The 14,675-nt window shown below is 38.2% G+C and overlaps 1 protein-coding gene across 1 annotated transcript in view; it reads left to right on the top strand.

Moving 5' to 3' along the window:
* The window catches only part of LOC149066690 (putative carbonic anhydrase 3), a 34,592-nt gene extending 31,013 nt beyond the window's left edge, over positions 1-3,579 (top strand). Inside the window, exon 8 of the mRNA XM_089253218.1 lies at positions 3,315-3,579. Within this exon, the coding sequence (XP_089109344.1) occupies positions 3,315-3,461 (147 nt within the window). The 3' untranslated portion in view covers positions 3,462-3,579. The remainder of the gene's footprint in view (positions 1-3,314) is intronic.
* The last annotated feature ends 11,096 nt before the right edge of the window (positions 3,580-14,675 follow it).

The raw sequence follows: 14,675 nt of genomic DNA on the forward strand, positions 1-14,675 counted from the left end.
TAATAATAATAATAATAAATACAAAAGGAAGAGAAAAACAATTTATCGTTTTTTTCGGTTATTTATACTGCACTACACCACCTCGAAGGAAAAACAAAAGCATCCTTTTTCCACCCCTTCTGTTACCAGAAGCTGACTCCGCCCACTGGCAGTTGATTGGCAGGACGGGGGAAGGGGAAAGAAAACATGTTATCAGAAAATTTTACAACGGTATTCGGGCTCGGTGTTGCCGGAATGAGAGCGTTTTAAGAACACCAGATATTCCGAGGTTGTTGAATTGAGAGCGTTTAAAAAACACAAGGTATTCCGAGGTTGTTGAATTGAGAGCGTTTTAAGAACACAAGATATTCCGGGGTTGTTGAATTGAGAGCGTTTTAAGAACACCAGATATTCCGAGGTTGTTGAATTGAGAGCGTTTTAAGAACACAAGATATTCCGGGGTTGTTGAATTGAGAGCGTTTTAAGAACACAAGATATTCCGGGGTTGTTGAATTGAGAGCGTTTTAAGAACACCAGATATTCCGAGGTTGTTGAATTGAGAGCGTTTTAAGAACACCAGATATTCCGGGGTTGTTGAATTGAGAGCGTTTTAAGAACACCAGATATTCCGGGGTTGTTGAATTGAGAGCGTTTTAAAAACACAAGATATTCCGGGGTTGTTGAATTGAGAGCGTTTAAAAAACACAAGGTATTCCGGGTTGTTGAATTGAGAGCGTTTTAAGAACACCAGATATTCCGAGGTTGTTGAATTGAGAGCGTTTTAAGAACACAAGATATTCCGGGGTTGTTGAATTGAGAGCGTTTTAAGAAAGAACACCAGATATTCCGGGGTTGTTGAATTGAGAGCGTTTTAAGAACACCAGATATTCCGAGGTTGTTGAATTGAGAGCGTTTAAAAAACACTAGGTATTCCGGGTTGTTGAATTGAGAGCGTTTTAAGAACACAAGATATTCCGGGGTTGTTGAATTGAGAGCGTTTTAAGAAAGAACACCAGATATTCCGAGGTTGTTGAATTGAGAGCGTTTTAAGAACACAAGATATTCCGGGGTTGTTGAATTGAGAGCGTTTTAAGAAAGAACACCAGATATTCCGGGGTTGTTGAATTGAGAGCGTTTTAAGAACACCAGATATTCCGAGGTTGTTGAATTGAGAGCGTTTAAAAAACACTAGGTATTCCGGGTTGTTGAATTGAGAGCGTTTTAAGAACACAAGATATTCCGAGGTTGTTGAATTGAGAGCGTTTTAAGAACACCAGATATTCCGAGGTTGTTGAATTGAGAGCGTTTTAAGAACACCAGATATTCCGAGGTTGTTGAATTGAGAGCGTTTTAAGAACACCAGATATTCCGGGGTTGTTGAATTGAGAGCGTTTAAAAAACACAAGGTATTCCGGGGTTGTTGAATTGAGAGCGTTTTAAGAACACCAGATATTCCGAGGTTGTTGAATTGAGAGCGTTTTAAGAACACAAGATATTCCGAGGTTGTTGAATTGAGAGCGTTTTAAGAACACCAGATATTCCGAGGTTGTTGAATTGAGAGCGTTTTAAGAACACCAGATATTCCGGGGTTGTTGAATTGAGAGCGTTTTAAAAACACAAGATATTCCGGGGTTGTTGAATTGAGAGCGTTTTAAGAACACCAGATATTCCGAGGTTGTTGAATTGAGAGCGTTTTAAGAACACCAGATATTCCGGGGTTGTTGATTTGAGAGCGTTTTAAGAACACAAGATATTCCGGGGTTGTTGAATTGAGAGCGTTTTAAGAACACAAGATATTCCGGGGTTGTTGATTTGAGAGCGTTTTAAGAACACCAGATATTCCGTGGTTGTTGAATTGAGAGCATTTTAAAAACACAAGGTATTCCGGTGTTGTTGAATTGAGAGCGTTTTAAGAACACCAGATATTCCGAGGTTGTTGATTTGAGAGCGTTTTAAGAACACAAGATATTCCGGGATTGTTGATTTGAGAGCGTTTTAAGAACACCAGATATTCCGTGGTTGTTGAATTGAGAGCGTTTTAAAAACACAAGGTATTCCGGGGTTGTTGAATTGAGAGCGTTTTAAGAACACCAGATATTCCGGGGTTGTTGAATTGAGAGCGTTTTAAGAACACAAGATATTCCGGGATTGTTGATTTGAGAGCGTTTTAAGAACACCAGATATTCCGTGGTTGTTGAATTGAGAGCGTTTTAAAAACACAAGGTATTCCGGGGTTGTTGAATTGAGAGCGTTTTAAGAACACCAGATATTCCGAGGTTGTTGATTTGAGAGCGTTTTAAGAACACAAGATATTCCGGGATTGTTGAATTGAGAGCGTTTTAAAAACACAAGGTATTCCGGGGTTGTTGAATTGAGAGCGTTTTAAGAACACCAGATATTCCGAGGTTGTTGATTTGAGAGCGTTTTAAGAACACAAGATATTCCGGGGTTGTTGAATTGAGAGCGTTTTAAGAACACAAGATATTCCGGGGTTGTTGATTTGAGAGCGTTTTAAGAACACCAGATATTCCGGGGTTGTTGAATTGAGAGCGTTTTAAAAACACAAGGTATTCCGGGGTTGTTGAATTGAGAGCGTTTCAAGAACACAAGATATTCAGGGATTGTTGAATTGAGAACGTTTTAAGATCCCGGGATATCTCGGAACAAACGCTGTAAGTGTTAAGGGTGACTGATACCCCAGCTGGTACAATAATCTGGTTCCTCATCCTAGCCAGAAAGCATTGTGTGAACCCGATGTCAGACAGAGCCGCATTTAAGGGGGTGTACGACAGGTGCGGTCCAACGAATTCACCTCAAACATTTTTTTTTTTAATCGAATAAATATCTCCCTTCATAGCAATAGCTTTTTCTCCTGGAAAAAGTTCATTGAAATGTACCAATTCCTTGAATTTCTATGAATTGTTAAACTACAGTTGACGGTCGTTAGAGCGACACACCCAACACTATAGCGACCATTCCATTACAGTACGGTCCCGGTACCAGAAGTCCCAAATATTTTCATACAATGACTATCATACATGTTTTATTTTCGATATTACGACCCTCCCAATATAACATCCTAGGGGTGTTTTCCTAGGGGTGAAGATGGAGGTGGGGGTTCATTATATCAAGCGTCGACTGTACTTACGAATTAATGGGACACCCTGAATGTAGCCAAAATAATCATTAAAAAAATAATACACAAACCTAATCACCTTTTATGTATGATGATTAGACACTTTTACGGGCATAAACAGAAATATTGAAAGCATATTTTATGGTTTTGAAGTAATTATATCGATTACAAAAATTAATCATGAATTTTTGATTTTCAGTTGAAAGCATTCAGAAAGCAAAAAATCCTGCCAAAGGAATTTTCTATATATGGCTGCAATCCTAATATGGCAGGAAACTACCGTCCTATACAACCAGAGTTACCAACTTTTCTGTACGACGCAGACTGCGAACTTGAAATAACTTAATTTTTTTTTTACACTGCCAGTGCAATAAGTTTCCCAAGGAAATTGAAAGTGCTGAAGTTTAAAAAATAAATTATTTTTGCATACCAAAGAAAAGTTTGAAATAATAAATTTACTTTGGAAAAATGCTTGTGTTTTTATTTGTAAAAATGAAGAATAACCTCACTTTTAGATGTCGCGTACGCATTTAAAAACAGGCGCGGATCCAAGGAGAATTATGTACCTTTTTTTTGGATCGTCCCGGATTTTACGGGACACAAAAAATTTCCAAATTATCCAGCGCTTGGAGCGTTCCTATTCCATGCCCACCCACCCCCCTCCGCATCTGTGCCTGAGTGAAGGCAGACTTATTCAGCTGCGAATAGAGCAGAGGCAAGCATCTTCAGCAGCGAATGAAGCCGAGATGGATATTTTCAGCTATGAATGGAGTGAAGGCAGACATCTTCAGCGGTGAATGGAGCGTTGGCAGGCATCTTCAACTGTGAATTTAACATTGGCAAGCATCTTCAACTGTGAATTTAACGTTGGCAAGCATCTTCAGCTGCGAATGAAGCCGAGGCGAATATTTTCAGCTTCGAATGGAGTGGAGGTAGACATCTTCAGCTTTGAATGGAGCGATGGCAGGCATTTTCAGCTGTGTATGGAGCGTTGAGAGGCATCTTCAGCTTCGAATGGAGCGTTGACAGGCATTTTCAGCGGTGAATGGAGCGTTGATAGGCATTTTCAGCTGTGAATGGAGCGTTGGCAGGCATCTTCAACTGTGAATGGAGCGCGTTGGTTGACATCTTCAGTTCGAATGAAGTGGAGGCCGACATCTTCAGCTGTGAATGGAGTGGGTGGGCAGGCATCTTAAACTGCTAATGATGCTGAGGCAGATATTTTCAGCTGCTGATGAAGCCAAGGCGAAAAATAGCGGAAAATCCGGGACTGTCCCTGAAAACCTGGATATCCGACCCAACAGGTAGAATGTAGGAATGGTAAAAGAATATTTAAAAACTATGTTTCTCTTGATCGAACATTAAAGAACCACATCTGAATTTTGGAAATGTTCCGCATTAAAGGAAGAATTAGTAAAAAAGCTAAATTTTGATTAAAATTGGAACTGGTCAAGTCTGAAAAATTCGAAATTTTAAGGGTTGACTAGCCCAGGAAGAAGGTGTCCTTCCCTCTCGTCATTAACATAAGAAACGCGATCCTTCTGTAGTGGAAACCTACCATAACGGACACCTCTACTGACGGACACAGTTTTGAATTACATTCACTAAGAACCCAATGTATCGTATCTAACTATCCATTAACGGACAAAATTTTCGGTCCCATGGGTGTCCGTTATCAACAGATTCACAAAATACCGAAGTTCATGAAAAAGATCTATATGTTGATAGAAACGGTTTACTTTATTGTAATTTCTAACAAAAATGTTCCGTTCGTCCCAGTTGCATAATCTGACAGAGCTTATCCACAAAGATTCATAAACCGTTAAATAGTGCATTTCGGAAAAATGCTCCCTTTTGAAAATAAGCTCCTCAAATACAACATGACTTTCTCCCTAGAAAGATTTCCGACACAATTAGATAGGTAGTAAATTGTAGTAATGGCGATATGACTGCAGTTGGTGTGCGGTAAAGTAATAGTCATATAGATTGATGGAAAATCCCAGCAAATACACTCATTGCCATAAAAATTTGCGCACCCAGAAGTCGTCAAAATGAAACGAAATTTTACACATGTAAGTACTACGTTGATATAAGTAAGTGATTAGAAAATCCAAGAAATCCAAGGATCATTTATTGCAGAAAAAAGTACAGATGAACAGAAGGTTTAGTACTCTGTTGGACCCCCCTCTAGCGCGAATGCACGATGCGATACGAGCGGGCATTGAGGCATACAAGTTCCGTATGATGTCCTGAGACATCTCGTTCCACAGTTGCTGTAAGATTAGTGACAAATCTGGGGATAGAGCAGGCCAGGGAAGGGTGGTAATGTGGCGGAGGCAGTCTTGTGACATCCTTGCTGTGTGTGGCTCAGCATTGTCTTGTTGAAAAATGGCTCCTGGGAGCCCTGCCATGAGTGGCAACACATGTGGCTGAAGGATGTTATGGACGTACCGCTGTGGTGTCATTGTGCCATGGATCAATATTAGGGGTGACCGTGTATCGTAAGCAATGGCACCCCATACCATGACACCAGCTGTGGGAGCGGTGTGTCGCTGTAAAGCGAAGGCAGGATTGAAGCGTTCACCACGGGGCCTCCACACACGAACACGATTGTCATTACTGCTCAAGTTGAATCTCGATTCGTCGCTGAAGACGACCTGGTTCCATTCCGTTGCAGTCCAATCACGTCGTGCTCGACACCACTCCAAACGGAGGCGTTGGCGGGTGGAAGATTCGACCACCCAGCTTCCATCATCCCGATGATTCTTCCCCTATCGAACTCTGACAACTGCTCATATGGTCTTCGACGGCGGCGTAACGGCATGTCTACCTCAGCATTTCCTTTGCAAACGATTAAATACACTCCAGCAAGCTCTGCTTACCTGTTTTATACTCCAAGGAGAACGAAGTTCAACGCCCTCTAGTGGCATTACGCAATGCGCAATCAAGCTGCATTTCTAATCATTTGCATATCTGCCCGACATGTACCTTCAGGTTAACTTTCGTTTCGATGCCACAATTATTTCTTGGTGCGCAAATTTTTATGGCAATGAGTGTATCATTCAAGGACAACGCATAGCTAGCGCCTCATATATTTGACATTTGAGCAAACTATCGAACTGCAATTGCTTTCTTGTAACTGACGCCGTACTTATCTTAGACAGTGATTCACGAATCACAATGTCACCAATTCATTACGGTTTTCACGAAAAAAATTAAGTCATTTAATTCGTAAATGTTGACTTTAATTAAATTTCATTATGGTAAATACAGTAAAACTACGATAAGTCGTCACCTCATGTTATTGAAAAATTATGACGGCTCAAGCGGAGTGACGAAATAACCGAAGTAGCGTGAGTTTCATTGTGCAAATATTGGGAAAATAGTGTAAATTTAAAGTAATATAACATGTATTAAAATATGAATTAAAATTGCAACATCAATTAAATGTAGATTGCAAAAGAAAGAAAAATTGAAATTTTTACCTTTTTTGACCTTTTATTACGTCACTTATTGAAAATATACTGGTGCACTTTGATTTATACTAGCAATATTTAATTTAGACCAGTTTCCCAACCTTTTTTGTCCCCCATCGCCCTCAACGCAATCTAACCCATAGGATCCTATGTGATACCCATAGCTTCTACCCAGGGGCGTAGCCAGAAATTTCGTTCGGGGGGGGGGGGACCACTTTCATTTTGGGGGGGACCAAAGTGACAGAACAATGGATTTGGCCATCTTTTTCCCTTTTTTCGGTCATTTTCTCACATTTCGGGGGGGGGGACCAGGCCCCCAAGTCCCCCCTCCTCGCTACGCCCTTGCTTCTACCACCCCCTGAAACATTTCAACCCTCCGACATTGCGAATCACTGATTTAAACTAATCGGAGCAACTATTACAATAGTTATCTTTTCTTCACAACAGAACTATTGCTCATTAATTTTACATATACATGTAATTTAATTTTAGTGTTTTAATTCTTCATCAGTAGTTCATGATACAACTACAAGGTAATCCTAGTAAAATTTATCAAGGTAATCTTGAACACAGGGTCCACTTTTGACATGGGGGGGGGGGGGGGCCCTGGGTTGGGAAAATCTCACATTGGAAGACCAACTTTTTAAAAAATATTTGGTTTTTCAACAAAGGTATTTCGTTTAAATTTGAAGACCTAAATTAGGGGATGTACCACCTTCTGATTCTTGATAAGAATCCGCTTCTTAACTATGGATTTGATCTTTAGTTAAGAATCGAGAGAGAACTTTGCTACCACATTCTTAACTAAGAATCGTTTTTGTTCCATAGTTAAGAATCGAGTTAAGAACCAAGGCTACCCACTTCTTAGCTTGATTCTTAGTAAACATTTTTTTTCTTCTATGCGAGATAACTTAAAATTCTTTCTTTAATAGAAGTTTTCTATGATTCATATTTTAAAAAATGGAAAAAAAAATTAACAATGCATTTTTATTTCAAAATAAGGAATGCGTCAGACTTTTTAAGTTATCTGAAGGTTGTGTGGGAGAGTTGAAAACAGTGTTAGAGTCTATATACAGCACATATATGTTGATAATAGTGATAAAATATCGGATTATTTCAATAAAGTTTGATACATTTTGCTACATTTATCACATTTACCAGTGATTATGCATAATTCTCAAATTTTCAATCCATAAATATCATGATCGATGAGTCGTAAACACAATTTTTTTCATATTATGGGAACTTAATATAACTCATATTATGGAATTATTAAATTCAAATCATATATGATTTGAAATTTTTTATTAGTTTAAAACTTGAGAGAAAATTGAATTTCGCCCACAAAATATGTGAGATAAAGCTTCAATCGGCCGAAATATAATTGTACATAAATTAAAAATCATTATTAACCTGCTGCTGCGTTTATTTTTTTCACATACTTCGGTGTACGTGAAAAAGCCAACATTACAGAAGCGATGACCATTTTTAATATTGGTGTATTATCTGATCACTATATATTATTTTTATTTCGCCACGAAGCAGCTATGCAATACATGTACAGCACCACGTTCATTTCGCCATGACAATTAATTTAAAGAAACATGAAGCATATTATAAAAATTATTATTAGTCTTGTAATGTAGCTTCACTTACATACATAATGTAAACACAACGATGATTCATTTATCGCATTAACCATGGTTTGACAATTATGCATAATGACCTACAAATGTGATAGATTCACGGTATATGAGCAAAATTTATCAAACTTACCGAAATGGCCGGTGATTATTTATATAATAACCGCAGCTCTTTATCACTTTCACCATAACATATATAGCATAGCCCCTCTTCATGGAGGGTGGCAGGGATCCATCCCAGTGAACGTGGGATGAATCTTTGATTCGAATCATATCGGATGATTAAGTATGGATATGTTTGTTTTTTACTGTAACATGTTAAAAAAATATTATGTATTTATCATTTCTTCAAAACCGTATTCACATTTGCTGAAATAATCTCCGCCATGTTTTCAGGCTAGCGTCGCTCTAAAATTTCTTTTCCTCTCCATCTTGTCAACAACAAGCTGTTGTTAATTTTTAGCTGGGCGCTGATTGGCCAATGGCGAAATTCCCCAAAAGGGAAATTTATCGGCCTGTCCATCGTCACGTGACCTTAAGAATTTCTTTTAACAATCACATCGTGGTTGCATTCGGAGCTCGATTCTTAACGTGATTCTTACGAACCCATTCTTACGTATGGATGATTGGTTATTAAGAATCAGAAGGTGGTACACCCCCAGGTCTTGCTCGAACAGTCCCCTAACGTTTCAAATACTTTAGTCGGCAAATGGACTTCTCCAGCGTAACTTTCGCTACTTGAACTGTTCCGTTTTGGTTTAACCATAAGGCTTTTATGGTGACTTTTAAGCATATATGGCAATGCTGTTAACAAGGTATTTTTTTAAAGGGAGATATAAAATTAATCTGTTCTCCTCTCTCAAACGTTTTCATAATGACGAGTTAACCGAACTTAGCGACGACAAAACGAGGGTTTAATAACATTGAGCTGTCTATGAAATCTTGATAAGCCCGAAGAAAAACGATGACTTAACGAGGTTTTACTGTATTTCAAATTCAAGATATGGCAGTTATGAAATTGTACATTTGTGTTCGTTGCAACGATTCATGAAAATTTTTGTGAGCGCGCGAAATTAACCCGCACACGATCACGGGCGAAATATCTCGTCCAAACGCAAATGGAAGAAATTCATTTCAGCTCTATACTCCTGTAAGTGACCCCTCCCCCAAACAACGTATCTTATTGTTTCTCCTCTACTTTTTATCAATAAGAGATAGGTGTGAGATTTTTTACCAGTAAAATCTCTTTCTTCTATTTCTAACAAGCGAACAAGGAAACCAGTTCATTCAAATTTGTTATAAAAGCCTGTATGAAGAATTTAATCCCTTTGCATAGGGGTCATTCAAGTATTACGTCAGCATCGAGAAGGAATGGGGGGGGGGGGGGGTTCGGATTTGCTGACTTTTGATGACGGGGAGGGATTTGAAGGATGCTTACGTCATCAACAACCCTTTATGAAACTATGATATATTCTTAATGGCATCGTCATTAGTTTGTGAACACTTGAACTAGCATTTCTATAGATAAGCCTTCTAGTAGACCCCTCAAACCTTCCTAGCCTCTGTAGACAGCTCCCACGTCCTGCCTTACTTATGAAGGGGAGAAGAGGTGTCGGAAAAATTCAGTGGCGTCGGAGCCGGAGGTGCTCGAAAGCCCACGAAAGGGTGTGAACATAGTTCGTCCGTATTTCAGATTCCGGAAACCCGCGTCGTCTCCGATTGGTTAAAAACACAAATTTCAACTTTTTTTTTAGCTTTCAAAAGCGGGCGACTAACGCGAAAATTTTCTTGATGTTCCCGATATTCCGGCGATCGGGCCAATCGGAATAAGGAAACGCTCCGTTCATTTGCATAGCTTGTCATCGCTTTGGGGCCGTTCAAGTATTACGTCAGCAATTTTTCACCCCCCCCCTCCCCTCAAGTCAGCAAAATTTCGTCACCTCTGCTCCCCTACCTCCTATCACATATTGGTGGGATCAAAGACTGTAAACGGGGAGGAGGAACATAGGAGGACTCGCAGGGCCGGGCTTAGGAACTTCGTGGCCCGGTGCAAAAGAAAGTTTTGCGGCCCTCTAAAAGAATTTATATAATTACATCCCGACTTACAAACTTTCCGACTTACGAACAGAAATATTTTGGAAGTCGTGGTTATACAGCATGCAATAACAATTGCACAGACAGTGTGAGATGAGGTAAGAAATCCGGATGAAGAATGAAAAACAAGAAGTTATTGCATCCTACTACTTTTCATAGGCGCAATGTACAGGGGTTGGACAAAATAATGTGAACACCTGTGCAAAAAACTACACTCTAGGGAACCTGTCGTATACGCCCGCCATCTAGTGTGGAAGAGTTCCACTTAGTGGGCGATAATGTGCACAGATTAGTCTAGTCGTAGCAGTGATAGCGTTCATATGCGATGTATATTGGGGCGTTAAAACTTCGTTATGGCTGACCTCACAGATTTCGAAAGAGATTGTTGGAGCCCGTCTTGCCGGGGCCACGGTAAAGAAAACGGCCACCCTTGTTGTGCTGGATGGGGCGGGTTAATGCAGCGGTTTATGTCAGTATTCTGGCAGACCATCTTCATCCAATGGTGCAATATTTGTTCCTGATTCTCGACCCGTGTTCCAAGAAGATAATTCGCCCGTTTACACTGCTGGAATTGTCGGAGACTGACTTGATGAACTGCAACACATCGTGTGGCCTGCTCGGTCCCCTTAGGGCCCTTTCACACGGAGCGGATGCGGGTCCGGAAGAAGTTTTAACAATTGGAATGAATATACTGCGCCTTTCAGACGAGCCGAAAAATCTCCGCACCTATAGTCTGTTTCAGGTTAACTTTGCAGTGAAGAGAAAGGTAGAGAGTGTATTCCTTCGCCACAAAATATAGTTCTCATATATCGGAGGTTTAAGATGAACCTTTATACAGAATATTTCGATTTTTTCTATGATTTTGAAAAAAATACTGAAAAAAAGTCGTTTTGAACTGATGTTTACTTGTTTAAAATTTTTAAATTGTAAAAAATATTGGTTACCATTATCAAAAATCCATAGCAACGGCAACGACACTCTGGCGCGATATCCTAGAAATTTTCCCCGCCAATATCACTGTCGTGTTTTTTTTTCGTTACACAATTATATACTGTATATATACATTTTTTTTTTTTTTCGTTATTTGGTTGAATTTTCCATAACGATACAATATTCAATCAGTTTTATTTTCTCCTAAAAATAGGCTTCAGTGAGTTCAGATATTCACTCATAGATTACAAGAAGTGTTTCTCTCCACGAGATTGCAGATACTATTGTGACTTGTGAGAGGCCCTCTATTGGTGCAGTAGTTTTGGTTATAGATCCTCCTTTTTTTAATTATTTATTTATTGCCATGTTTATGGGATAGTTTTAGTTTCCGATCACGGAGAGTGTTGACAGAGTCGCGACTTCCACTCACACGAACGGACGCCATCTTCCACCCACCTGTTTCTCCTCATGCCCCTTGCCTATAGCGTCTCTTCAGATACAATAAGTGGGGGGGGGGGGGGGTCCACAGTGGTTTGGGCTTTCATCTGTTATGTGACAGTTGTGTCTTAATTTTCACCAGGGATAGCCACGCTAAAGTTCTCTGCTCTTCCATTCCTGAATACTATATTTTTGGTTTTTGAATATTCGTTGTAAACAAAACTCCATAAGAATAATCCGTAATAACCATGAGCAGCACATCAACCGTAACAAAAGACTAAAGCTGTCGGGAAAACAAGTGGCATCGACGTATACCGTTCGGGGAAGTTAAGTTTTTAAGTTATCCCATGAGATTATGGGCATATATTTCGTGTTTATTTTTACAGAGTGAAGTTGTTTTGCATAGTGGATAATCTTTCTTTTCTTTATAAAACCCCAAAAGCTGAGGGGATTGTTATTATTTTTATGTATTTTATTATTTTATTTATTTATTTTTCCTCGCGAACAGGCTGTTCGCTTTGATGGTGTTTTTGTAACCGTATAGAGTCTCGTGTGATCTTTCGTATCTTTAATATTGTTTCCGGCGATTTGTTAATTGGAAGCTCCGGTCCGGAATTATGATCTATATTTTGTCGAAGCCCTGATTTTCATATTCCCCCATTCTTTGTTATTTATTTTTATTTATTTACTTGTTTTGCTTATTGTTGTGCAATTGATTTGGATGTAATTTTACTTTTATTCGTTGTTTTTTGATATAGAGTTGAAGTAAACGGAAAGGGGGGGGGGAATGGAATGGAATAAATGGGAAGCTTAAATAGCCAAAAAAAAAATATATATATATATATGTGTATATATGTGTGTGTGTATATATATATATTTTTAGACATCTCTGAGAAAATTGGACTCTTTGTGCTGAGAGGGATTGATTGAAATATTGAACTTCAGAACCCGCTGTATGCCTCTAGGGGTGGGACAGCAATATATATGATTGATATTGATACCGTTCGGGGAAGTGGGGAGGTCGAGCGACGGAAATTTCGGCAAGAAAAGTGAGTAAAAAAATTCTAAACTTTTCCGTATCATTATTATTATTTGGTGCTATTCCTGCATTTACACGTGAAAACAGAGTTAACCTGCTTCTTCTCAATTTATTTAACATTAATTTTTTCCATATAAATTGAAGAAAAAATTAAAAATCCCCAAGTTTTTGAGAGCCGTGGTTAATATACAGTATTTTAAAATTACACATTGCTTTCATTTTATTGTTTAGATTTTTTTTCGTAAATAAATTTCAGCTGAGGGAAAGGAAATATCGCAGAAAAATAGCTTTAATTTCTGAAAGTATCGGCAATGGTTTTCTTTTAATTCTATAATTATTACTAATTTAACTGTGCAATTACGTTACACGTAAAACATATTTTTCTCAGTGAGATTGGCGAGAATCGGTCATACCTTACCGAGGCTGCGCATCGATACATTGGTTAAGAGGCTTTCGTTCCCATAGCAACGAGTGATGCGGTTCCCTCGTAGCTTCCCCTTCACTGCAAAGTTAACCTGAAACGGACTATAGGAAATGTTCATGCGGGTCCGGACGTCGTCCGCATGTGTCAAAACCTAAGTGCGGGCTCCGCATCCGCACATAGAAGTTTTGACAATAGGTTTATTCGGAGCTATTCACACGATGCGGATGCGGAGCGAATTCGTCCGCATCTTTGGCTACTTTTTGAAGGTGATTTTTCACGGAATTTTTTTAATTATTTGCCATAAATGCCCTTAAAAACACCATATGATGGTCCCTGCTCATTAATATAATGTACCTACATACGTCTATCCCTCCGTTTACTTCTGAGATTGAGATATAGCAACTTTAACTGCCTTTTGTCCATATTTCAAAATTTTATACAATAAAACCTGTCAACAACGGCCACTGACGGGACTAAAATTATACGCCGTTCTGTTCATTACGAATATTTTATTGACTACATACTTTAATAACTTTTAAATTTAATTTAAAAATTTTAATTTTTTTTAAATCTTTTAAATTATTTAAAAAATATAAATATCTGAAATATTATTTTAAATATTTGTTATTTTTTTAAATTTTTTAATTGTTAATTTTTTTAAACTTTAAAAAAAATACTTTTATTAAACAACGTTATCCACGTTGGTGTTCACTCAGGGCCGGATTAAGACGTTTGAAGACCCTAGCACTTGAATATTTTTGGTGGTTCCCTCGATACCTACAAGTATATTTTACTCAATATTTAGTCTATAAACTTAAAAAAATGAAATTTTATATTTCAGAAGTGACTAATCTAAGGATGGGATTTCACTCTAAAAGGTTTATGAAAGTTATTTTATAAAACTTGAAAAAAGCAACTAATAAATTGCAAGTGCAACCGATAAATTTATTAGTTGCTTTTTTAAAAGAATTATTATAAAATTTTTATAGTGTAATCCGTACTTGAGGCCGGGATTATACTATAAAGTTTTGTAAAAGATCTTTTTTAAAAGTTGAAAAATTCAACCAATAGGTGCATCGGTTGCATTCAAGCAAATGCAACCGATGATCTTAATGGTTGAATTTTTCACCTTTTATCAAAGAGCTTTTACAAAACTTTTATAGCGTAATCCCGGCCTAAGACAGAATCGTGATGTGAATATTTCTAAGCACAGACATTTTGAAAGTCCCAACCCCTCCCTTTTTTTATACTTGCAAATTCTTTGATATTTGCTGAATTTTTTTTTTATTTTGGAACATCGAATGTTTTGGATGTTTTTGGATTGGATTTTTCGAACATTGGATGTGTTTTTGGAATTTTCTTTCATATTTTTCCGAAAAGACTGATTTTTTTTCAAAATTTTTTGAAAATATTTTAAGATATTTTCTCCCATCTTGTGAGGATCGGAATGGAGGCATCTTTAGGCTCAATGATAAAAACCACCAAAGAATGCCTCTAGGCTGCCTATGGGCACTGA

Source organism: Pholcus phalangioides, unplaced genomic scaffold (genome assembly GCF_987345545.1).
Source record: "Pholcus phalangioides strain wild (caught in Gottingen) unplaced genomic scaffold, Ppha-v1.0 ptg000032l_1, whole genome shotgun sequence".
Classification (NCBI taxonomy): Eukaryota; Metazoa; Arthropoda; class Arachnida; order Araneae; family Pholcidae; genus Pholcus; species Pholcus phalangioides.